The following is a 27,453-nucleotide window of genomic DNA, read 5'->3' as shown; positions in this document are numbered from 1 at the left end:
AGCAAACTAAGTAAGTGAAGGTAAGTATGATCTATGTATTTGTTAGATTATATATCTAATCAAATTTTAGTTATTGACAAGAAAAAAGCAAACTTAATCAGCTGAAAATTTTCAACATTTTGCCAAAATTTCTTCCGATCATTTCCTGTGGATTATATCCATACCATAATTAGCAGCAACGAGCGAGCGAGCCAATTAGAAGATTCAGTTCTTTTCAACGGCAACCAGCTCCTAGAGCTCACGGCTTTTTTCGTAAAAAAATTCTTCATTGATCTAAAATACAAAATACTTATAGCTCTTCCTTTCGATCTATGTACTCGATTCGGCGGGCCTTAACTTTATGAGACAATGTGTTCATTATTGAACAAGTATTATACTTGTTCCGAATAAACACATTTAATAAATATTTTTCTCTGTAGCCTACTGATATTAGGTAGGGAAAAAATCCACTATGAACAAGTAAAAAAAAAATTGTTTTTCTAACTACAAGAAAGGTGGTGCCCCATAGATTTCTAAAGAGATTGTCCGGCGGAGCCTAGGGACCGTTTAATTCTTACGGGCATGTGTGTGTATATATATTTTTTCTATAGCTAATTATTTTTGAAAGAATATAAATAATTTTCTATATAGCTAATTATTATTGAAAGAAAGAAAGAAAGAAAGAAAGAAAGAAAGAAAGAAAGAAAGAAAGAAAGAAAGAAAGAAAGAAAGAAAGAAAGAAAGAAAGAAAGAAAGAAAGAAAGAAAGAAAGAAAGAAAGAAAGAAAGAAAGAAAGAAAGAATGAATGAATGAATGAATGAATGAATGAATGAATGAATGAATGAATGAATGAAAGACAGACAGACAGACAGGCAAAGTACAAACTGACAGGCAAAGTACAAACTGACCAATTAAGACAAAGGAAAAATAAAAACTCAGATAAACCAATAAAAACTCTCGTTCCATAACAAGATCTCAACCAATCAAAACCCACACCAACTTTTCTTTTAAGTTTGCAAAATGGCGGGCAAATTTTACTCACTTCTTCACAAACGGAGACCAAAAAAGCACTTTAAAACCTCAATAATCATCATATTTAGGCCAGAAATGCATTCCTCACACACGTATGGACTATACGACAGCAAAAGGTCGCATTTTAAAGCCTTTACAGTCGAGAAAACGAAGAGAATACGGGTGAGAACAAGAACGATGGAAAAAAAATTCAGGGTAAATTTGGCTTGCTTTTCTGTTAGAAAAACTATTCAAATACGAAGGTACTTGATAATTTATGCTAAACCAATAGAGTATTTGACTAGTTTTATATTTAATCAATTATTTTTTATAAGTTATTGAGTGGCAATTCGTGTTATTATTTAGATAAATTTTAATGTTTCTTGGCTTAACTTTTAAAAATGTTTAAGCTTAGTTTTTTTCATTTTTCAGTCTTTAAATTATATTTATTATGGAGTTTGTTTACATATACCTAATGTACTAGCCCGTGTTGGTTTATACGCAGTGGCGGATCCAGGGGGGGTTCGAAGGGTTCCACGGAACCCCCCTTGAAGGTTTGATCTTTTAGGTAATAGAAATATGTCTTATATAAATTTTGCTTAAAAGTATCCACAAAGATAATGTTGAAAAACAAGATGATAGATATTTGCTGTTATGATGTTTAATTTACCTTTAAGTTCCATTACTAGATAGTAAATTAGGTGATTAGAGCCAATTTTTTTGTCAAACATCGACTAAACAAAAGAGAATTATACACAGTTTAAGAAACGGAACCCCCCTTTGAAAAATCCTGGATCCGCCACTGATACGTTAGCACTTGACTTTCTACCTCATTCCTCCCTCCCTGTTTCTTTATTTATACTTCAAAAACTCATGAATAATTCATAAGCCTTTGGTCCAATTGGAGCCACCATACACTTCACGTGCATGGACTTTTATATCCGATAAAAAACTCTACACTAGTATTCTTTATATAAGGAATACTAATAAGGACGACTTTGTCAGAGATAAAGGTATATCCAAATTTAGATGAAGACTTAGAGCCTCATCAAGGTCTGCCTCACCTACGATCACTGACGACCTAGGAAATCTAATTGACTAGCAATCCTTTCTTGAGACTAGCATGCTGTCTTTAAAATGTGGGAGCCTTTATCCCGGGGGGGGTACTACCACCCCAACTTGGGTAGGGGTGTGCCGCCAAGACCTCAAAACCCTGACCCTATCCCAGACCTAAAAATTTGATTTTACATATCCTACCCCAGACTAAAACTAAAAATTGTACACCCTATCCCAGACTAAAAGAAGGAAAATACCATTTTTCAACAGATTGCAATCAATATTTATTAACGTTTTTATTGTTTTTGTGCCGGCAGAAAGCGTAGCTTATTCGCCAGACAAAAATGACCAAATCGTTAACCCTATCCCAGACTAAAATGATACCCTATCCCAGACAAAATGTCAAAAAATGATACCCTACCCCAGACCCAAAAGCCGAAAAACCATACCCTATAGGGCGGCACATACCCGTATAGCAAATATGGGGGAGTACCCCCCCCCCCCCCCCCCCCCCCCGGGGCCTTTATTGGGAATGACTGCACATGATAGTGACGTATAAACCTCAACTGCGCATGACAGGTACATACGAACTGCTATCGATGTATAAAAGTCCATGCACGTGACGTGTATGGTGGCTCCAGTTGAACCAAAATCTCATAAATTGTTCATGAGTTTTTGAAGCAGTTCAAAAAACTTGTAGATCATGTTTTATCAGGTCTAAAACCTGTCTGGAAAGTGGTTACCTTTAAACCAACATGGGCAAGTGCATTAGGTATGTATATAGAAACAGGGGGGAGGGCTGGGATGGAAAGTGGTTACCTTTAAACCAACATGGGCTAGTGCATTAGGCACTTTACACCCCACCCCTCCCCCTGTTTCTATACATATACCTAAAGCACTAGCCCGTGTTGGTTTATAGGTAACCACTTTACACCCCACCCCTCCCCCTGTTTTTATACATATACCTAATGTACTAGCCCGTGTTGGTTAATAGGTTAGCACTTTCTACCCCACTCCTCCCCCTGTTTCTATACATATACCTAATGCACTAGCCCATGTTGGTTTATAGGTTACCAATTTACACCCCACCCCTCCCCCCTGTTTCTATACATATATCTAATGCACTAGCCCGTGTTGGTTTGTAGGTTAGATCTTTCTACCAAACCCCTCAATTAAGACAATTCTGTTTATTAGAACAATGTAAAAAATTGTTCTGTTTGTTTTGTGTTTTGTGTCTGTGATTATCTCGGGACACCCCATTTTTCTTTGCACTTTTGAAACCAGCATTAAATTTCAGGTTAAAAAAGTTTCAATTTTCAATTTTCTGTTTACTATCTACCAAAATAGTCAGCCACATTAAACGATTTTGCGCGAGCGTTTGTCCTCTGATATAACACGGTAGCCAGCCAATCACCGTGCGTGTTATATCTCGAATATTTTATAATCCTTTGCAATATGGGCCTACAAGATAAGAGTGCTTATGTCACAGTGCATAACACAAAATGGACATTTTAAAAACTACTTTTCTAATGTATTTTTAAACGAATTTGTGCTAGTTTGTTTTCGTTTTCTGACATAAACACGTCGGACAGCGCGTGCGTCATCTCACTCCATCTCGATTGATTTTTACTTTCTTTAGAAATGGAATGTAATAATGTCACCTCTACTAAATAGCCAAAAAAGTAATTACGAAGCTATAAATGGAGTAATTATTCGTAACTTATTATTAGTGGAATTCGAAAACAATCAGTTGACCTCAGTTATTAAAAGTCGTATTCATTCTCACCTGCGCGTTTTTAACACCTTTGTGTAGGATTAAACTGCGTCTGTTTACACTTCTAAATTTAAAAAACGCATTCAAAAATCGTAGTCTGCGAGAAGAAGTTGTTTTTATCCCCCCCCCCCCCCCCCCCCTGTAAACGAGGTAAAAAGATCGTGTTTCCATGGAGTGGCGCGAGATAAATGCCCTAGAGATTGAAACATAAAAATTTGCATACTCCGTGTTCAAAATACGGCGTCCGAAAAAGCTGGATTTTTTTTCCGGATTCTTGTTGCTTATTTCCAAGGGAGTTTATCGCATTTTATTCGATAATCATCGTTAAATGTGATTTTGTTATTCGCCATTTTCACCATCCCCAGAATTCTTTCCTCTTTGGTGAGTAACCGGTCAAAAAGCTGCCATAAATTTAAACGTTATTAATCAAATATACACTATAGTTGATCTTCTCTGTAGAATACTGATCATTAGTTTATTCTGAGCTCAGGGAACGTCCATTTATTCTTGTAAAACAGGATAAATTTTCTATTTATGATTTTAGCTAATAATTGTTTTCTATGACCCCTTTAAATCCCACCTGCCCCTCCCTCACCCCCCAATGCATCCCCCCCCCCCAACCACCAATGCCCTCCCCCCCCCCCCCCAGCCAGCCGTTTAAAAAAAAATAAACGGTTCCTAATATTTCGCATTCAGGATATTAAGACTTTGAGAATTACAGAAAATGTATTGACTCGTGTATGAATAAGTGCTCAAAATTTAATTTGAAGACTTCTCCAAAATTCTTCTTCTTTAGTTTACATAATATGTTTGATACTTTGGATATCGTAAAAGATGCAATAGGTTGCTGTCAATAGACGTCACTTCCGGTAATAGCTCTTTTTTGATGGCTTGTAGAATCCTGGAGGTTGTTTTGATCTCTTGTTTTCTGGTTTGATGTCGTGAAAAAAGTCAAATACGACAGTTTGAGGACTTATTTTGATATGTTTTGCCTTAGCATCCGCTAGTTGCCCCCCAGTCAACTCCAAAAAGTCACGTGATTGATAGTAAGCAATTGCAACATCTGATTAGTCAGCATAATATTCCCCCCACCCCCTCCCCTGTGTGTTGCCATCCAAACCGTATTGCATTATGGGAATGTGAAAATGGTAAATCGAAGTTTGACTAAAAGTTCAAGAAGATTTTAAATTTTAATGGAGATTTATGATTGGTTTCCCATGTTTGTTTGAATCCAATAGGAAAGATGACGGTATAATGTCCACTAGTCTGACACGCAACTCAAAACCCCTTTCTTTTATTCCTTCAAACTATGAATTCATTAAACCTTTCTATTGACTTTGTTTTTATCGTTTCCAGTGTTCGAAAGAAAATTGGATTTACCAGCTTGAACTCGTACGCTTGTATAATGGACGCCATGAAGATGAGAGACTTATTATGACTTCGATTTGAACATTGGATATATCTTCATACAAGGTTAGATCCTGCTTAGGCTTGCTAAGTATGTGTACATCTACAGTATAGATTTTTTTAAAATTATTTCCGTCAAAAGCGATCCGATCAATAGATTTTTTAAGTTTACTTTCTATATTCCAGAAGAAAAAAAGACAAAAAAAGACATCATAAATTATACGTTGTTTACAAAGTTGCTTTAGTAATCAAAAAATTTTTGTTATTTAAAATAAAGCTCAGTAGATTGTTCCTATTTCTAGTATTGTCATTTTTCAAGAATTATTTTTCATCTTATTTCAAAATATAACTCAGAAGATCGTTCCTCTTCGTTATTTTCATTTTTCATCAGAAAAATTAATATTTTTTATCGTATTTTGAAATAAAGTCAGTCAGTAGATTTTTCCTCTTCGTCACACTTTTCTTTTCGATATTTTTCTTTCGTGAAAATATTGACCCATGGCGGATCCTATGTAATCTTATATCCGTCCAGAACGGCAGATGGGACGTTTACGAGTGATTTGCATTGGAAATTCTCGAATAAGCTTATCGAAATTATTTATGTAAACGACAATTAAATCGATTCGTATTCATATGTGAAACAAAGAAAGATTAGCGCAAACAGTGAACTACGGTCTCAGGTTTGAAAACGAAAACATGATTGGTATTGAAGATGGAAGAAAGAACAAATGGGAAGGAGAAATGCAGGAATAAAAAAGAGGAAAAAGAAATATTCTGGCCTGAAAATTTCCCGAATTGAGCAATTATCGTTATTGCATACACCTAATTAAAAAAACGTCATCGCCAAAGGCGATCGGCAATAGGAGATAGGCGAAAAGCGATAGGATATATGTCATTCCAAGATCCAAGAATAGCTGGAATGACTTGTGTTTCTGCTTCTTATTCTCGTCAAGAGTATGGACCTTCATGATGAGAATAATTTGATGTTCTTTGTATTCAACGAAACCATTTCCATGTCGGAATGACCTATCACCTATCGCCCTTGACGATGACAACATGTTTTGAAATAGGCGTATATTCTATTAGAGGGAACGTTGATGAAGGTCTTGTTTGCCAAACAAGCTTGAGATATGTTATATTCAAAAGTAAACAGTGTCTGCAAACAAGAAAGTATGCCAAGAAAACGTCTAGACAAAGTTTGGTAACATTCTATATCGTTGTGACCTTTCGTTGATTGTATTCACATCTCCCAAAGTGCAGATGGGCTTGACATGCAACTAAAAATCGTTAGGTTGGTTACTAGTTGGGACTGTGATGGTGTGTAGAATACAACAAGTGAATAAGAATGACTAGTGGTTACTAGTTGGGACTGTGATGGTGTGTAGAATACAACAAGTGAATAAGAATGACTAGTGGTTACTAGTTGGGACTGTGATGGTGTGTTGAATACAACAAGTGAATAAGAATGACTAGTGGTTACTAGTTGGGACTGTGATGGTGTGTAGAATACAACAAGTGAATAAGAATGACTAGTGGTTACTAGTTGGGACTGTGTTGGTGTGTTGAATACAACAAGTGAATAAGAATGACTAGTGGTTACTAGTTGGGACTGTTTTGGTGTGTTGAATACAACTAGTGAATAAGAATGACTAGTGGTTACTAGTTGGGACTGTGTTGGTGTGTTGAATGCAACAAGTGAATAAGAATGACTAGTGGTTACTAGTTGGGACTGTGTTGGTGTGTTGAATACAACAAGCGAATAAGAATGACTAGTGGTTACTAGTTGGGACTGTGTGGGTGTGTTGAATACAACAAGCGAATAAGAATGACTAGTGGTTACTAGTTGGGACTGTGTTGGTGTGTTGAATACAACAAGTGAATAAGAATGACTAGTGGTTACTAGTTGGGACTGTGTTGGTGTGTAATTGCTAAAGAAGCGACACCGACGCTGCTTGGCACGTATAGTGCAGCGGTAAATATTCAGAGCCGTTACAGCTGATTCAAACCAGAAAGACCGTTGGTTGAAACAAACATATACAGATCAGTGAACTCCTTAATGTCTACGAATAAGTGAAACCAACACACCGATATACAATCCAATCCGTCTGTCCTAGCGCCCTTGATCAGGCAACGAACCTCAATTTGCGGACCCATTACTATTCATTGAACGACGTGTGAACAACAACTTGAAGCAATTTGCGTTACTTATTGAGATTAGGTCTATAATTACTCCAAAGATTTCATTACTAGCGTATTCCTTGCTATACAACGCGCTTTTTTATTCCATATTCGCGCGTGGCTTACTTGAAGAAAATAAAGCTGAGTATCATTTCTCTCTCTTGTCATAAATAAGACAAGTGTAACTGGTGGCTGTTTTTAATACTTGGGTATTTATTCACTGTTTACATTGAATAGTGAAAGCAATGTAAATAGTGCGTGGTGGATGTTGCGCTTATTTCTAAGTGGTTAGCCATATTTGTAAATAATCGCTTAAAATCTAGGGGAAAAAGGGAAAAGAAAAAGGAAAAAAATATTGAATGCAAGATTACGAAAAAGACGCATAGATTTGGTAAAAAACATGAAGTTCCATTCTAACTAAAGCACTGGTTATAGCCCAAAACGTCATGTCTTTACCAAATGTAATCGTTTTATCTTATCTTTAATATCACACCTTAATGAGAAATTCTCAAAGAAACTAAACAAACAATATGAGCGACTTTAATCTTAAGATGACATATCTAGACAAAATTAATACATACGAAAACAATCTGCCAAACTTCAACGAAGTATTCATGTTGATTGAGGTGACCCGCAAATGTATTCAAAAAAAATCTATTTCGAGAAATCCCCAGTAAACAAGAAGTTGTTTTATGCTTTTACGTTCAAGATTTATGTTTTTGGAACTATTCTGGTTGATATTTAAATTTTTTGTACTTGAATTAAATTGGCTCAAGTTCAATCAAATCCTTAGGAATAACGCTGACTTTTTTGTGCTATAAACGCGTCAAAAAACATTAATTATTTATAATAATATTCAAACTGAATTCTTAACAGCGAGCATTTTAACTAGTGAATTGAAAAATTGCTTGTAAATAGCTAGCATCTCAACGACTAATGAATGTAACAACATCAGAGTATTACTGTGCTAATAATCGCTTCAAAGTTAAGATAAAGAAATACTTAAAGGTAACCAATTCCACATTGGAAATGTTCTGCAATATTTGTAAATAAGATCTATTTTGCGGCAGCGGAATATTTGGAATAAGACTAAGTAATTATTTTTTTCTTCTTCTTAATCAGTCTCCTTTTAAACTTTCTCATGAGGAATAAACTGATAATGATTCAGGATTTTCCATCAGTATTATATTATGTTGTATTAAGTATTCCACTGCAGATTTCAGTTTTTCTTAGACCTATAGACTGAATATTTGTTGATAAATAATGATCTTTCAATGTTTATATCAAGAAAAATATTATCTAGTAATCCTGGTGTAGTTATTGTCTTAGAAAACGTTTTCTGATTCAATTTTATTGCCTCAACAGAACAGTTCCGTTACAAGAAGCCATCTACACAGAAGAGTTACTAACCGAACGTTAACATACTAAATACTCAGCAAATCGTTCCTGGCTTGGTAAATTCAAGGTCCTCTAATATTAAAGTTGTGTCTGCTACAGCCTAACTCATATGCAGCAAAAATATCATCATTGGTAGGAAGCTCCGTCCGTGTTTTGCACGATATCCCACAAGGTATTTAAAATGAGCGTGAACTTTATTCCAACATATTTAACTTAGATACCTAGGTAATAGAATCCTGCCAGCAGCAATATGCTCTTTTCCATGAAAGTAATGAGATCCTAGTGCGATTCCGAACAAGTCTTTTGTTTTCTTACACCAAAAACGGAACGATTTTGACTTACAACTATCGACATTTTGATGACTTGATTTGCTTCTTGTAAATCAACCGTACGACTTGTTTGCGACTTGAAATGGCACCTACAACTTTGCGTAACCATGTTTTAACTCACAAGTATCCAAGTACAATAAATTATATTTTTATATATCTTTTATGTGCGACAGTTGTGACGAAGGAAAAATTGCACCGTTAAGTAAGGCTACCTTACCTCCATCTGAAGGGGAAGTTTCAAACTCCTAGGCCTATCTAAACTGGGAATTTTTTCCGACGAAATTACAAGATAAAAAATATATAATATTTATATAATATTTATATATCGAAATTTATTTTCTTTTATGACATATTTTTTACGAAATATATTTTTTAACTTACAAAAATTTAAAAAGAAAAAATTCATTTATAAAACTTCTATAAATGTGGATAACAGTTAAACCTTGCTCTAAAAGTTAGTTTAGTGACACTCGTATCTATACTGCTAAAAGTTCTGTTCCTTGGTTAGAGAGGTCGTTGTAATAAAATAGTTTACAAGATACATTAATCTTGTAGCGAGATAAAGTAGATTTACAAATCCTATTAATCTTTTATCTATATCATCTGTACTGTACCAAAATTATTTGTCTTGAAAATATAGTTTCAATGCAAATTTAAGAAGAGTAATAATAATGCAAACAATATACAAATGTCAAATGGCTTTAATATTATGGCTAATTATATTTCGAGTCTGCACTCGACAAAATATAGCGAAGTAAAGCCAAAAATGGCAAAGTTGAAAGTGTGCAAAGGGTTTTGAAGTTTATGACGAACTTGGCTTAGATTGACGACTCAGATGAAGTTAAATTGCGTGCAACAATGAATTAAATATGAAAATGTCACGGATGTTTGTTTTAGAAGGAGAGAAAAGAAAAAAAAGAAAAAAAAAGGAAAGAGGAAGGATGGAAAAAATAGAAGGAAGAAATGAAGGAAGGAAGGAAGGAAGGAAGGAAGGAAGGAAGGAAGGAAGGAAGCAAGCAAGCAAGCAAGCAAGCAAGCAAGGAAGGAAGCAAGGAAGCAAGGAAGGAAGGAAGGAAGGAAGCAAGGAAGGAAGGAAGCAAGGAAGTAAGGAAGGAAGCAAGGAAGGAAGGAAGCAAGGAAGGAAGGAAGGAAGGAAGGAAGAAAGAAAGAAATGAAGAAAGGAAAGAAGCAAGCAAGCAAGCAAGGAAGAAAGGAAGGAAGGCAGGCAGGTCAGGGGCGGCGGAAGCGGGGGGGCCGGGGGGGCACTGCCCCCCCCCCAACTAGATTTTTTGGGGGGGCCTGGCCCCCCAAGAATATAATGCCTCACACAAAAACAAAAAGCATGAGATTTGGTTATGATTACCATTATTTATTATTTTGATATTACATAATTTTCTGTATCTAAAAAATATACGATATATCTAGCGACGAATTGCATCATTTTTGTGTCTCTCAGCACAATTGCAAGTGGTTTAATGCGCGCAAAATGTTACTGATTGTGAATATCACACATACACGTTTGTAATCAAGCTAAACAGGGAGGGGGGGGGGGGGGTCATTTCAAGGTACCGTGAAATATTGGAGTGCTCCCCCAAAATTTTTCAGCTTCCGCCGCCCCTGCAGGTAGGCGAAGATTTTTGGTAAAATTCCTTGCAACCTTTACTTTTAACCAAAACAAGCTTTATATGATCGAGTTAAATTCAGTCCGACCTATGCCAAGATTATACTATTTAGAAAGAGTATTTAATTATCATTTTAAAGCATTATAATAAGGAAATAAGTAATAACGTGCCTTGTATCACGATTTCATGTCAAACAAAAATTATGTCATTCGCTTTCCAATATATCATCAACTTCTGAAGGAAAAAAAAATAGAAACAAGTGTTTTTTTTCCACCTGCGTTGAAAAAGATTTTCGATATTCGTTTTTCCTACCTTTTCATATTTGAGAGTTGGAAAGGTTTGAAATTAGATTAGAAATTGCAAGACACAAACAAACCAAACAGATAAGGATGTCGTGCTTTAAGCCTGTATGGTTATATACGTAACATCTTGGACTTGTTAATTTTTAATGCAAAATACAGCGGACACCTACTAAGCGGCTAACTATTTTTTAAGAGACCGATTGTCAACAAAAAACTTGTTGTCGATAATAAATCACCGCTCAAGTACAGCAGTGGCGCAGATTAACGGGGTGCAACTGAAAATAGAAGGGACAACTAACGAGAGGCCAACAGACACATACTAAGTGGCTTACTATTTTTTAGATACTGATTGTCAAAAATAAACTTGTTATCGCTAATAAATCACCAGCGCAGTGAAACCAGGGAGAGGAAGAGCCAGGGCTATCCCAAATGCCTTTGTTTCCTTTGGTTTTAAGGGAGAGCCTACGTAGCAAGTAGTTGATGTAGTGCATTCATAAAAATGTAATGAATTACACCCAAAACAACAGATAGAACGACAATAGAATACAATAGATTTGCATTCATGTAGGTTCTCCCTTGATTTGTCTTTTCTAAGGTTTATTTACAGTCCTTTGACTAAACGTGTCGTTTGATCGGATCATCCCTACGCGCCTAGACCGAAAAGGATAACGGGTAAATTACCCAGAACTTGCGTCATCCAAACTGCTCGCCAGCGTTAAATCTTCGTCGTGTGCTCGAGCATGGTCTTAGCAAGTTAAATTGGGTAGAAAACAGCGAGCTCAAGACGTGTTAGATAACACATGCGGCAGCTAGTAACAGTGAATCAATTATCCCCATGATCCTTTTCTGTCTAGGCGCGTAGGGATGAAGCCGATCAAACGACACGTTTAGTCAAAGGACTGTAAATAAACCTTAGAAAAGACAAATCTTTCAAGGATTTTTTGAAGCTTTAAGTTAAGGTAAAATTGGTTCTATGGTTCTATAATCCTATAACTGCTTTACTTTTCAAAAAATAATAATGACTTTAATATATTATAATAATTATAGCTATGTATAGTAACGTTTATATAAAGAGGGTGGCCCATTTGGGCCGCGTTCACACGTATCCGGAAATTTTTGTATCCGCAATTTTTTTTACGAGTACGGGTTGCGTCCACGCGTGTCCGCAAATTTTTGTATCCCTATCCGGAAATTTTACGAAAACGGTCTCCAGAGTGGAAATTTTCGAATACCCTCCGAATACGGATACGTGTGGACGGTGAAAACGATTCGAATACGCTGCGTGTGGACGCAAACATTTTCGTATCCGCAAAAAATAATTTGCGGATACAAAAAATTCCGTGTGGACGGGGCTTTAGATAATAATTTGAAGTCTTGGTGTTTCGCACATTGTTCCAAATACCAGCAAAGTTTTATAGAAAGATACCCTGACAGCTGTGCAGTCTATAAATTTTAACAATAGCTGTCCCCTTGGCGTAATGTCGTGACTTTTTTGGAGCTGACTGGGGGGCAAACAAGCGGTTGACTGGGGGGCAACTAGCGGATGTTGAGTCAAAACATGTCAAAATAAGTCCTCAACCTGTTGTATTTGACTATTTCTACGACATAAAACCAGAACACAAGAGATCAAAGCAATCTGCAAGATTCTACAAGGCATTAAAAACATAGCTATTACCGGAAGTGACGTCTATTGATAGCCCCAGATCACCCCAAGTCGAAGAGGTCTATTACTGGTCTTACTGGACAAGGTTGAGCGATAACCAAGTTCAATAATCGTTTTACCATTCGAATTGTTTGTTTTTTTCCACTTTTCTTTTTGTGCTGGTTGTTTTGCAATCTATCAAACAAACCAAGTCACAGGGAAGCGAACCATGTTGACAAATGCATCGTTACTGCGCATGAGCAGAATATTTTTTTTGCAGCAAAATGGTTTTGCACCATAATGCGCATGAGCAGAATATTATTTGCAGTTATCTTGGCCTATCAAAACGATGGAAAAAATAATTTGAATGATAACAACTATTGCTCCCCGTCAAAGAAGAGCAATGTATTTTTCATTTGGCGAATTTGCGAAAGGTTTATTTTGATGTTGTGGCGCTGACATGGACCCCAAATAGTGTATTTTAATAAATATATTGAAAGTCCCCCATCATAGTTTAAGGCCTAAGGCGTATCATTACTGCTGTTTCCGATCTTCTGCGAACTCCATGGTTACAAGCTGCGCGCTGAATTTTTTTTTTTTTTTTTTTTGCTGCTGCTGTCAATCAAAAATAATCAGTCGGTACTTCTTATGTTCTTGACTGGTGGCAGTGAAATACCACTTCACAACAAGCCGTTGAAATGTCGGAGCTCGCAGAAGATCGAAAGCCGCAGTAAAATATCTCGCATATGGATCCAGATTCTTCTTGTTTATCTTAGGAAACAACATGGATAACAAGGACAGAGCTAAAGACAGAGACCTTGGTAATGGAGGTATTTATTATCGGAATCGCAATCCCTTTCCGAATTCTCCTGAGATAATGTTAACCAATGCTTCGAGAAAGCCAAGGCGATCATCGGTTACTTGGGCAGATGAGCTTAGCGACTCAAACACAGAGACGATTCAGGGAAATGGAGGGATTTCTGTGCTCCAAAATGGCTGCGTTAAGAATTCAAATAAAAGTGGAAATGGCGTGTTAAAGTCCCAGCATATTAAAGGCAAATCCGCTTGTGTGGTAGAAATACGAAAGAATTCAATCCAAAATACCAATAAACATATTAGCACGAGCCGTGAACAGAATGTGGGCGATTATCACCTTAAGAAAAACAACCATTTTGTCGACTTAATGACAACCCGAAGACTCGAGTCTTTACGAAAAAACGCCGACGAAAAATCCCGAAGCGAGACCTGCCGAGCCCTTCTCGGAGAGTTTCCGGAGAGAGATAAACCTTATCGGAACAAAGTGGAATTTTATGGCACTGTTTTGACGTTTATGATTGGACTTGGGAATGTTGTTAGATTCTCTTACCTCTGCCATCAGCATGGAGGCGGTAAGTAGAGTTTTGCTACTACTCTTCCCAGTAGACCGAGGTAGTTGTGATTTTTTAATCGCCTTCGTAGCGTCTGTTATGTTATCCGCAAGTACATTTCAAATCGACCACGTGATGCCAATGTTGTACCACGAGGACAAGTTTTTTACACCACGTGATCAAAACTTGACTGAATTTTGATCACGTGGTGTAAAAAACTTGTCCTCGTGGTACAATATTGGCATCACTTGCGGATAACATAACAGAAGCTACGAAGGCGATTAAAAAATCACAACTGCCTCGGTCTACTGGGAATAGTAGTACAAATGTAATATTTCTCGCTTTCTGATTGGTCGAGAGCCGTGGTAAATGAGAGGACATACCAATAAATTACGAGTATTGTGCCAATCCCCGCGTGCTTTATATCTGCACACAACACAGCACAGCAAGCAAGTTTATTGTTTTTTTGGTAAAAACCAAGGAAAAATTAACTAACGCGAACTATTTAGTTTTTCTTAATAATGTTTTCGCTCAAGGAATGCTTGCATACTCATCTGGAAACATTTTGTTTCAATAGACTGGATGAATGAAAGAAAAGGAGAAGGGAGAGAGAATGAATAAAAGAGAGGAAAAAAAATTTGGGAATGAACGCTTCATTCAAGGAGTTGAAGAAATAAAAAAGGCGCACCGTGCTGTGTGCAGTTATAAAGCACACGAGGGTTGGCGATCCCAAGCAATCAGAACGCGAGATTTATAACAGTTATTTTATATTTAAAAAATAATAATAATAAATTAGACCATATCCACTTGTGCATAATGTTATACAGACCACGTGTCATTCCCTAGAGTATCATTTCTTTGTTTAACGGTTGCGCTTGAGAAGACACACGAATATGGATACAACTCAAACAAAGAATCTTATTCTCACGAGAATAACACGTGGTCTGAAATCGGAAAGGGTTTCAACCAAGTCGTATGATTCAGTTTGGTATTTTTTCGAAAACTGATTGTGCAACTAGCATTCGTTGTATCCTTTAAAACAAACGCTAAAATAATCTTAAAATCCATTAAGAAAAAGCTAAAAGACCATAGAATAGACAACGTTTCGTGTTTTTTATCAATTCAAATAAAGCTAAGCGATGATGACTATATAAAGGGAAAAATACCACACGGAGCGTTGAAACTTCCATTTTATAATCTTAGTTTTCGTAAATGGATTTTAAGAATCTCCTAGCGTTTCGGTTTTGTTATCAAGACTTTTATTTATAAATATTCTATGTAAACATATTATTTACTTTCTAGTAGGAATACAATGTATCTTAACTCCTTTTTCCTTTTTCTTGTTTTCATTGCCAGGAGCGTTCTTCATCCCGTACTTCATTATGCTATTCCTCGAGGGAATCCCGTTACTCTGTCTAGAGATGGCCGTAGGACAACGTCACGGGCGATTCTCACTATACAACGCCTGGATAGATCTTGGGCCGAGCCTAGCAGGTCTAGGACTCGCTGCCATTGCTGAAAATTTAATCACTGTAATATATTATAATGTCCTTGTGTCGTGGTGCTTGTACTATTGTATCCAGTTTTTGAGAGACTCGTTGCTATGGGAACCCTGTCCTACCGTCACTACAATGAGAGGAAATCTGTCATTCAAGTCTATTGAGAGTGAATGCCTGAAATCAGGGCCGCAGACGTATTTTTGGTATAGAAAGTCGTTGGGTATATCGGCAGATATTAATACATTTTCGGGTAAGATGCAAGAATTTATAATGAAACTCATATATAGTGCATATATCCGTGAAAAAATTCGTAAAAAATTGTACAAATTTGCACAAATGAATGAGTTCAGTAGACCTCAGTAGACCGTAGACCTACAAAACTTTGCACTAATTTGTACAATTTTAGTAGTTAACTTTTTCAAGGATGTATGGTATGACGCAATCTACAAACATCAACCAAGGGTGGTGTAGTGGTAGAACACTCACTTCTCACCTCTGAGGTCTCAGGTTTGATTCCTGGACTCAACATCACATACATTAGTGAACCAAGGGTGGTGTAGTGGTAGTGCACCCACTTCTCACCTCTAGGGTCTCAGGTTTGATTTCTGGACTTGGCATCACATACATTAAACATTAAACAAAACCTATCCAGCTTATTTCCAATACTCCCCTTAACAGTTCCCTGCGCCATCTCGAAAGGTAGCCGTGCCTTTACATCGAAACGAGACGAACGGTGAGCTTGCAATGATAGAGACCTTTTTTAACACCTTGGACAATTATTCACATGTCTCTATCATTGCACATAGCGCGCATTCCAGAAACATGTTTTCTTAAATGTTTCCTGTCAGGAAACATCGGGAAACATGTATACCCAATATCGGTTAGCGCATGCGCACTTATAAGATAGAGCTAGCGTTGCTAAGTAACGAACGTTTAGAATGTTGACTTTCGTGGCTAAACGAGGAAACATTGGGAAACATTGTTTCCATGCGTCTTGGAAGCATGAAATGTTTCTGCCGCACAGCAGAAACATTTTTTGCGTCATGGAAGCAAAATTTATTGCACGCAGCAATGTTTCGCATGTGGCTAAACTTGGAATCATCGGGGAGACATGCATGTTTCTGGAAATATGATTCTTCGTTTAGCCAGTGCTTAACGCTTCCTTCGTACTTAGCAATCTCCCGCATGCACTTAAAACTCCATGGATGCACGCTAATCGACAACCAATTCTTTAATATCACACGGGTTTAATGAATAGCCATTTTGTATTTCAGGGTTCAATATGTTCATGTATATATTCATCGTATCCAGTTGGATCTCCACGTGGCTTCTTTGCATGAAGTCAGTACGAGATTCTGCCAAGGTAGGTTCTTTGCTGAGCGCTTTTCGTATAGAGGTTTTGCACCATCGCGTGCAGGCACCCATAATACTGCTTGGACTGCCTGTGGTTAGATTTCAAAACAATAACATCCCTTTGCTCTCGGGGATTGAATTATTTCTTATGTAAAGCGATTGTACTGTTCCTGCCATCTAACATGACTGCCGTCACGTGATGGTGCAAAACCTTTATTCCTGTGAAAAGCTTAGCTCAGTATGCTTGCCTTTTTTGGGCACAATTTGATTGGTCTGGCAGTGCTGTGACCTTGGCGTGTCGCATATTTGATTGGATGGAGAAATCATTCTCGCGCAATGTGATTGGTCTGGCGTATGCCTCGCTGTGTCACGACCGTGTTCATTTATGCTACGCTCTAACATTTAAGGACGTTCGCGGTAAATGAATTTCCCTTTGTTCCCCTCTCAAACTTCACATAGTGGAATAACAAGTTGAACAAAAAGAGTGAACTCACGAGAAGTGTAATGATATCAAAGCCCAGCCTTTTTCTCTTCGAAAATCGCTAGCGCATAATTCAAGTTAATTCACTGAAAACGCATCGAAAGCTTCGCGTCCACACCAGCGTTTTCACGGCATTTTCGCTCTACCACTCCAAAACGATCAAAATCGCAGATACGACTGGAAATGAAGCAATATCTTTATCTACGCATGCGAAAACGTGCCGGTGTAAACACGTCAGCGTTTTCAAAAGCATCCGTTTTCGCCGTGTCCACACTAATACGATAGACCTCTGGACAGCGTTTTCAAAGCTATACGTTTTGGATGAAAACGCTCAGCGTCTTGGACCATTATAGTGTAGACGCAAGGCCAAAACGCATCTCAAAGTATGCTGCATTTTCAAACGAAACCGCATTAAGGCGCCATTACACGGAACAATTTTCTTTGCAACTTGTGTCGCAACGACGTCATGAAGCATTGCAGTGTGTAACCTGAAGCGCAATTCGAAAAGTGTTGCGAGACAAGTTGGAGCAATCGTTGCGAAAAGTAATTCGTTTCTACTTCAATTTTGGCAACGATTGAGTCTCCGCTGCACCGTGTTGCAACGCTGTTGCGAGTCAAGTTGCAGAGAAAATTGCTTCATGTAATCACGTCTTTAGTGTGAACAGGGCTAAAATTTGGAGCCGATAAAAGAACAATAAAGAACTTAAGCACGACGTTCTTGCTAGCCTCGCAAACCTCAAACTGCAGTTCGACGTCAGGCATTTTTCGTCAAACTTTCGACATTTAGCAAGGCGTCATAACGAAGTTGTCGCTGGAAGAGCCGCCATATTGAATTTAATGTTTGCGGCCGTGTTTCTGGGCCTGATTTCTAGCGGTTAGCGATAAACCCGATTCTAAAGGTATCTAGTGCACGACGGTGTAGGGGTAGAGTACGGATTATTATTGACTTTATTATTTCAGGGTTTATTGGTGGTTCTTCTGCTTATCGTCACGAGACGGTGTAGGGGTAGAGTAGGGATGTTTATTGTCTTTATTATTTCAGGGTTTATTGGTTGTTCTTCTGCTTATCGTCACGAGACGGTGTAGGGGTAGAGTAGGGATGTTTATTGTCTTTATTATTTCAGGGTTTATTGGTTGTTCTTCTGCTTATCGTCACGAGACGGTGTAGGGGTAGAGTAGGGATGTTTATTGTCTTTATTATTTCAGGGTTTATTGGTTGTTCTTCTGCTTATCGTCACGAATCTAATGATCTTTTTCTTCTTCGCGGTGAACCTGGAAGGCTGGGCCGAGGGACTGGCGATGCTCTTTACGTTTGATAATGTGAGTCTCAGCATGACTATAATAGACCTTTGAACCGATAAGGCGGACATCTTCAATCCTATTAAAGTGCCTATCACCCTTCTGACAATATTCACAGAATTAATTTTACATGGGGTAAGATGTGGAAAAGCCCGAAAATATTTCATAGTTTGAGTGCGGCTTCTTGAAGTTATAAAGGTTTTTCCATGCCATATGCTAATGTTGTGACGTATGAGGAGTAATCATTTAATATACAAAACCTTACTGGCACAGATAAATTAAATTTGAAATACGTCATTGTTTTCCCCATTGCTCTTATAGAAATTATTGCATGCTATTTTTCACATAGAAGCCGGTGTTTCGAATTACGAGGAACAACAAATAACCATAAATGCCTCCTCATACGTCACCGCATTAGCATATGGCATGGAAAAGCCTTCATAACTACAAGAAGCTGCACTCAAGCTATGAATTGTTTTCAGGTTAATCGACATCTTATTCCATGTAGAATCAATACTGAGAATATTGTCAGAAGGGTGATAGGCACTTAAAAGAAATAAAAAACGCGCGCGCGTGCTGTGTGCAGTTATAAAGCACGCGGGGGCTGGCAGAACACAAGAGAAGTGTTAGAAGAAGCACGACGCGTAGTGCTTCTCGACACTTCTCGAGTATTCTTACAATCCCAAGTGCTTTATAACTCCACACAGCACAGCAAGCAAGTTTTTTTTTATTTCTTTTATAAAATGCAAATTAAAAAAACCGTTATTTTAGAAAGGAATGACGCAACGGAAAGTGCGCGTGCGTGCTGTGTGCTCTCATAAAGCACGCGCTCCGAACCAATCAGAACGCGCGATTTGCAACAGGTATTTTATAATGTTTTATTTAAGGCATTATGGGATATCAAGGGTGGATTAAACGTAAGCCCGCCACTCTGTTTTATAAATTTTTCAACGTGTTTGCCCCCTCGGCATGGCATAATTCAAGATGACCACCGTATCAGAAACAAGATCTACTGTTTTCTCTCTTGCCACGAGGGTTTTTATTTGGTTTCTATAACTTTCACAGGACGATTAAGATTTAATAACCCCGAAAGCCCAATTAAAGACCACAAAAATAAACATCTGAGCTGAGAGTTGTGCGCTTAAAACGTTAACTATTGCCTGGCTACAGTGTTTATATCAGAGGACAAAGAAACACTTGCGCAAAATCTTTCACGAATATTTTATAAAAGCAATATAAACGCGCGCGCACGTCTCTGTACTGGGATATAAACAGTCTGGGAGCAATAAAGCACTAATATCACTACATATGTTACCCGGGTTTCTATATGGGTAGCATGTCCTGACTCAGATCAGCCCAGAGGTTGTTTCAGGGTTTAATCTGCGAGTTAGCCATTTCCTGACTTAGATCAGCCCAAGGGTCGCTTCAGGGTTCTATCTGTGAGTTAGCCATGCTCTGACTTAGATCAGCCCAGAGGTTGTTTCAGGGTTCTATCTGTGAGTTAGCCATGCCCTGACTTAGATCAGCTCAGAGGTTGTTTCAGGGTTCTATCTGTGAGTTAGCCATGCCCTGACTTAGATCATTCCAGGGGTCGCTTCAGGGTATGTATAGGGGTTTTTTTGCTGTCATTTAATAACCTAATACATTGTGTTTCAGCTTGAGCCACTAAAAGACATCCAAGTATGGATGGCCGCTGCTGGTCAGATATTCTTCTCAATGGCCATAGGCTACGGCAGCACAATCCTGTATTCAAGCGGCAACAAGCGAAACAACAACTTCTGTTCAGATGCCCTCCTGGCCTCGCTGGCCAACTCTGGGACATCACTGTGGGCCAGCATCATCATGTTCTCGTTCTTTGGATACCGTACTCACTTCATGGTAGAGAAGTGTAGGAATGCGCTAGAGAGCAACAGTTCACAAGCCATCATGTCATTTATGTTGTCTTCTAATATCGCGGGAAACTCCACGGGCAGGGTCTTGGCCAACGGAACAAGGAATTGCAGTAAGCAGTTCTTCTTCAAACAGGTAGGACTTAATTCAGTTTATTTCTTTTGATATATTTAACAAGGTAAGTAAAAAAGTATACAGCTATTTCGAAAAAGGTTAAATACTGAATATTGCATACTGAATAGTGCATTCCAAGACTAAAGTCAGTACATTTGTACGGAAATCCGAGAACAATGTCCGAACTTCTTGGTGACCGTAACACAATCCAACACAATTTATACCACGTGACGGCTAGCGCCGAAAAGGTGAATTGAGTCTCCGTTGCCGCAAGGCCTTTGCAAAACAAGTTGCAGAGAAAATTGCTCCGTGTTATCGCGCCTTTAGCGAGGAATCGATCGATTGAAATAGTCAGCAAGTATATAAAATTAATAGATTAACATTCATGTTGGGCACCGTTACCAGCCGCGCTGCAGAAGAAAATAGACTGCACACAGCACAGCAAGCATGTTTTTTATTTCTTTTATAAATACAAATTACAATAACTGTTATTTTGGGTAGGAATGACGCAACTGAAAAAGTGCGCGCGTGCTCTCATAAAGTACGCGCTCCCAACCAATCAGAACGCGAGATTTATAATATATTTTATAATTATAAACATATATATATATATATATATATCATATAATTATTTTATAATTTTTAAAGTACAAATTACAATGACCCTTTTTTTTTAGATAATAATGACTGAAAGTGCGCGCGTGTGCTGTATGATCTCATAAAGCACGCGCTCCCAACCAATCGGAACTCTAGATTTACAACAGTTATTTCATATAATGCTCTTTTCCCCCCACAGATACCTGAAGGAATGTCACTAGCGTTTGTCGGGATGACCCAAGCATTTGGCGAGTTGAATCTATCCCGTGCTTATCCTGCTCTGTTCTTCTTCTTCTTGTTCCTATTGGGTGTTTCTAGTGTGCCGGGGATGATATACGTGCTGGTTAATTCGTGCATTGAGTTTCGATTAACGCCGAAAACCTGGAGACGGGAGGTTGTGACAGGTATGGAATTCCGTAATTCAATTATAATTGCACATGTGGTGAAATAAACTAATATGATTATCATCATTCTATATCACCATTATCATCATCACCACCATCACCATCATCATTCTATATCAACACCATCATCACCACCACCATCATCACCACCACCATCATCACCACCACCATCATCACCACCACCATCATCACCACCACCATCACCATCAACATTCTATATCACCACCATCATCATCACCACCATCAACATTCTATATCACCACCATCATCATCATCACCATCAACATTCTATATCACCACCATCATCATCACCACCATCACCATCATCATTCTATATCACCACCATCATCATCACCACCATCACCATCAACATTCTATATCACCACCACCACCACCATCATCACCACCATTACCATTATCATCATCACCACCATCACCACAACCATTACTAATATCGTCGTCATCATCATCGTCATCATCACCATGATCATTCTATATCACCACCACCATCATTACCACCATCACCATCATCATCACCATCATCATCACCATTACCATTATCATCATTACCACCATCACCACAACCATTATTAATATCGTCGTCATCACCATCATCGTCATCATCACCATCATCATTCTATATCACCATCATCATCACCATCATCATCATCATCAAGTCTACAGACACTATTTTATCCTAACTTTACACTACATTTGACGTTGACAGAACTACAACCTGAAAGACATTTTAAATGTTGTTATGTTGTCCTGTTTTCCATAAGTACTAGTTGAAAAGCCAAAAAATATATAAAAAATAAAAGAGGACATGGAAAGGAGGGAACAAACATCTACTATAGAACTGTTAATTGTGAGGTATTTTCGGGTCCAACGGCTCACAAAAAACCGTTAAAATAAAGTGAAAAAAGCTATGATGAAAAACTCAATTCGGGCGAAAGTTGAAAGGACACGAGTTAAGAACTTCTTTACATGCTCGTGGTCTGTATGAATATTAGTCTAAAGGCGCGATTACACGGAGCAACTTCCTTTGCAAGCTGTCTTACAACAGCGCGTTGCAAGTGCGACGCAATCGCTGCCAAAAGTAGAAACGAATTCAACTTGCCTCGCAAAAGTTTTTCAAATTGCGTTGTAGGCTACACGCTGCAATGTTCCATGCAACTTGTGTCACAACGCCGTTGCGAGACAAGTTGGAGGGAGGGAGGGAGGGAGGGAGGGAGGGAGGGATGGATGGGTGGATGGATGAATGGATGAATGGAGGGAGGGATGGAGGGATGGAGGGGTGGATGGATGGGTGGATTGATGGGTGGATGGTTGGACGGATGGATTGCCTGATTGATCGTTTGATTGATTGATTTTATGTCTTCATTTCAGGGCTGGTCTGTCTTATCATCTGTCTAAGCAACCTTATATTCATACAGTCACCTGGTCTTTACATTCTTGAGCTGATCGACAGCACGTGCGCCTTTCCTCTATTAGTTATTGGTTTCTGTGAATGCATTGGTCTTTGCTATATTTATGGACTTGATAAGTATGTTTTATTGCTTGTCTCTGTCTACGCCTCGTGTTCCTAATCTTGCTTCTCTCGTGCTCTACATGCTTCCGACACAAGTGAAAAACGTCTGCGCATGCTCTGAATCCGTATGCAAATTAGTCAAAACATAAGTAAATTTGACTTTTAAACATGCCTGATAAATTGGACTTCACAAAATGCCAAAACTTAGTGTCCATGCTTGAAACTTAAGGCTAATTCTTTCATATTGTGTTTGTTAATACATTATCTTGGTCTGACAAAAGTATACTCTCGAACTTTTTTGTATACTTGGAGAAAACAAACATTTATTTTCTCACTTAAACTCTTCAAAATTCTTAGAAAACGTGCTGAAGTGCACGAAACTTCCCAAAGGTTCCCGACATTATCGATATATATGGTACAGTATCTATGTTTATGTGGATTTCCAGAATTTCTTGGACTTCCGGTATATGAGCGTATACGTTAAAAGACTTACCAAAAATTAAAAAAATATGTTCCCGATTTCCAATTCTTATTTTGATCGGAAGTAAACACAGAACTCTGTTTGAAAGCAGGTTTGAAAGCAGGTTTGAAAGCATGATTTTCATTGATTTTGTTTCAATTCCGTAAAACTGCGCATGCGCCAAAATGGATTATGCCAGAGCCCTCGTTCTTCGCCGCAGGCCGAAAGAAACGCAGGCTCTGGGTACGAGTTGATTATGCCAATGATTGAAAGTTTTTTTCACTTCCTATTTCCCATCCATGTATTTATTTATGGACTTTTCTTTTTTCAACCAAGATTCTCCAAAGACATTCTAACCTTAACGGGTAGAGAATTGTCGTGGAAATGGAAGCTCTGTTGGAAATTCATTTCTCCATTGATAATCCTTGGCTTGATAATAGGGTCAATAATCAACTTCATACAGACTGGAGAACGCTATTATAAGGCATGGGACAGTAATAAGGTGAGTTGAACAGTGGTTTATCTTCAAATGCTGCGTTCTGATTGGATGAGCTACTACTAGACTATAAATTATAACCTACTATTAGCCAAAAGTGCCGACTTTGAAAACCAAAACATTGAATTTAACTTTAATTCAAGACTTGTTTGCATCTAAATATTTGACGGACTAGTTGGATTTGACTAAAACAATTAGTCCTCTCGTCCTTGTGGCCTATGAGTCAATAGCCCATTCGGGAGCGAGGACTAATCGCTCAATATACCCATGTATCAATACATCCAATTATAGGCCTATATACTAATATACCTATATATCCAAATACACAATTACAAGCCTACTTCAAGCTACATGTATCATATGAATATCGAGACTTAATTGATGGTTTTTAACCATTCCCAAGAGAATTAAATAACAAAAGACACGGCGGCCATGTTGGAGGATATAACAAAAGAATTCATTGACAATTCTTTTGTTAAAGTTTTCCAACATGGCCGACGTGAAAACCATCAATAGCCAAAAATCTATTCAATATATTTTCGTTCGCTTATTGATATCAGCCAATCAGAAGGCATTTAAGTAAAATCGATACGACCAATCACAAGCCACTTCCTTTCAAATGAATAATATACTTTAAAAACACTCTTTAAAAACACTGAGTTTCTTCGTTTATCAACGAAGGCTCCACCCTTCAAAAGATGAGCCGTTTTTCGACGCTAGAATGCTCAAGCAACGATTGTACACATACATTTTACCTGGTATGCACATGTTGCATATAACCAGGTATATCAATACCTATACAATAATCAATCAATCAATCAATCAATCAATAACTCGCAAATATAACACCCAGAAGCAGATTTACTTCATTGTTAACGTACTCATTAATCTTTTTTAAATGTTTATTTTAACTAAATCCACCTATCATCTATAATAATAATACCCACGCTTACAGAGCCACGTGACCTATACAGCTCCCTCAGAGGGGGTATATAACCAATGACCTCATACTTTCACCCCTATCTAAGCAAATTAAACGATTTAACTCGTTAAAGAAAATACATAAAATTTTTATTTGTAAACACTTACTACATTCAGCTCAACTCACATTTTGATTTTTATGAAGCGAGGAAAACCAGAGAACCCGGAGAAAAACCTTGTAGCATAGGAGAGAACAACACATCAAGCAAACTCAATTCACATTTTGATTTTTATGGAGCGAGGAAAACCAGAAAAATCTGGAGAAAACCCTTTAGATAGGGAGAGAATAACACATCTAAGCATCTTGTCTTAACAAAAAGATTCCTTTTACTTTGTGCAGTTTTTCTTCTTCACATAATGCGTAATGAAAATATGGACATTATGGACGAGTGTTATCGTTAGACAGTCAATGGACACTTATTCTCATCCAGAACATCTGCAGTTTGAATGCATCAATCAAGTATTTCTTTCTTAGCCAATCCTCTATTACACAAAAAGTATTTCCTGCAATTTGAGTGCATTAATTATTTCTTACTTATCCAATCCAATGACAAAAAAAGTTTTTCCTTTGTTAACTTTCCTATGGCTTTTACCTTTCTAGGGACACCTCGTCTCTCTACCCTACCCCACTTGGGCCAACGTTTTGTACTACCTTCTGACCATCATCCCTTTAGTATGCCTCGCCTATCCCTTCTTACAAAGCTGCTTCAAAAGGTTAAGAAGCTCTCCCATTTCTCAAGACAAGTCAATGAGTTGCGGGGTATGTAAAGATTTATTTGAAGCGTGTCAAGACACGTTTGCTCAAAGATCCGGGACCTACGATCTTACGTCACCATCAAATTACATTGGTTATGATACTGAGGCCCTTGAAATGAATGGTGTCCAATCCAATGAGGAGATAGGACCTATTAGTCGCTCTGCTAATTACAATACAGCAGACTTGAGTTTAGCTAGTGGCTCGAGTAATGGTTCCCTTGGTAACGGGAACAAGAGTTACCATGGTGACAATGCTAATCGTTCCCTTGGTTACGATAACAGTGGCCTTGAAAGAACTAGTAATGATAATCTTTTTAATACACCTGACCGGAATGACTCAAATACTTCGGTTCAAACTTCAGCCAACAACGTTGCTTCAACTTCGGATCATTACGACAACGAAGGACTTGAATCTGATCTTGGAAATATGGATCAAAGGTTGTAAATAGAATCCATCTGCGCTTATGGTTTTAAAAAAAATCGAATTCGTGTATAAGACTTATAGACAGCTCCTAAAAGGAGATTTTAACTTCCCTTATTGAAGAGGGTTATAGGAGTGTTGAGAGGGAAGAATATTTTACATTTTTAAGTCTCTTAACCCTCTTCCATCTTCGTATGAACCTATCCCTGTAAAATACCTCTTTAGCTCGGGCGTAATGTTTTTCCATTTTACACAACGTGTCATTCTCTTGAGAATAAGATTCTTCGTCTAAGTTGTATCCATATTTATGTGTCTTCTCGTTTACAACCGTTAAACAAAGAAATGATACTCTAGGGAATGACACGTGGTCTTGAGAATAAGATTCTTTGTTTGAGTTGTATCCATATTCATGTATCTTCTCATGCACAACCGTTAAACGAAGAAATGATACTCTAGGGGATGACGCGTGGTCTTGAGAATAAGATTCTTTGTTTGAGTTGTATCCAAATTCATGTGTCTTCTCATGTGCAACCGTTAAACAAAGAAATGATACTCTAGGGAATGACACGTGGTCTTGAGAATAAGATTCTTTGTTTGAGTTGTATCCATATTCATGTATCTTCTCATGCACAACCGTTAAACGAAGAAATGATACTCTAGGGAATGACACGTGGTCTGAAATGGGAAACATTATGCCGAAGGTAAGAGGTCCCCCGAAAAGTCCCCCGAGGGTAAGGGGGTGGGAGCGAATTTATCAGACACAATCCTCTCAATATAGATATTGAACAGTCCATAAGGACATAACACTATTTTCATAAGATTCTAGATCTCTTATAAACACTGTAAACCTTACGCGATATTTTATTACAAAAATAACACTAGTTTATAAATTCATTCGCTGTTTTTATCAATGGAAATGTTAGTATTAAATAATACTATTTTCTTGAAAATAATATATGAATTGCTGGTTTTCAATCATTCCCAAGAAAATGAAATAAAGAAAGTCACGGCGGCCATGTTAAAGGATATAACAAAAGAATTCATTGACAATTCTTGTGTTAAATTCATCCAACATGGCGACTATGACGTCATGTGCAAACGAAGAA

The 27,453-nt window shown here is 37.9% G+C and overlaps 1 protein-coding gene across 3 annotated transcripts; it reads left to right on the top strand.

The window, feature by feature from the left end:
* Positions 1–779: 779 nt before the first annotated feature.
* LOC116289759 (sodium- and chloride-dependent transporter XTRP3A) lies at positions 780–27,453 on the top strand. 3 transcript variants are annotated; one of them, XM_031696701.2, is made up of 12 exons: positions 780–1,206; positions 5,177–5,293; positions 8,771–8,975; positions 13,475–14,086; positions 15,422–15,814; positions 16,839–16,927; positions 18,605–18,718; positions 20,354–20,722; positions 21,498–21,702; positions 23,092–23,248; positions 24,030–24,195; positions 25,772–27,453. In XM_031696701.2, exons 4-12 carry the CDS (start codon positions 13,483–13,485, stop codon positions 26,369–26,371), a joined length of 2,697 nt encoding a protein of 898 aa, XP_031552561.1. In that variant the 5' UTR covers positions 780–1,206; positions 5,177–5,293; positions 8,771–8,975; positions 13,475–13,482; the 3' UTR covers positions 26,372–27,453. The 3 variants fall into 3 exon arrangements, with proteins under 3 accessions (XP_031552561.1, XP_088890430.1, XP_031552560.1); XM_089034304.1 differs by lacking the exon at positions 780–1,206 and having other exon boundaries at positions 5,167–5,293; XM_031696700.2 differs by lacking the exons at positions 780–1,206; positions 5,177–5,293 and adding an exon at positions 8,290–8,413.

This window comes from Actinia tenebrosa, unplaced genomic scaffold (assembly GCF_029948245.1).
Source record: "Actinia tenebrosa isolate PJP-AT-01 unplaced genomic scaffold, QUT_ActTen_1.0 PGA_scaffold2__45_contigs__length_23673736, whole genome shotgun sequence".
In the NCBI taxonomy this organism is placed as follows: Eukaryota; Metazoa; Cnidaria; class Anthozoa; order Actiniaria; family Actiniidae; genus Actinia; species Actinia tenebrosa.
This window is presented reverse-complemented; position numbering and strand designations above follow the sequence as displayed.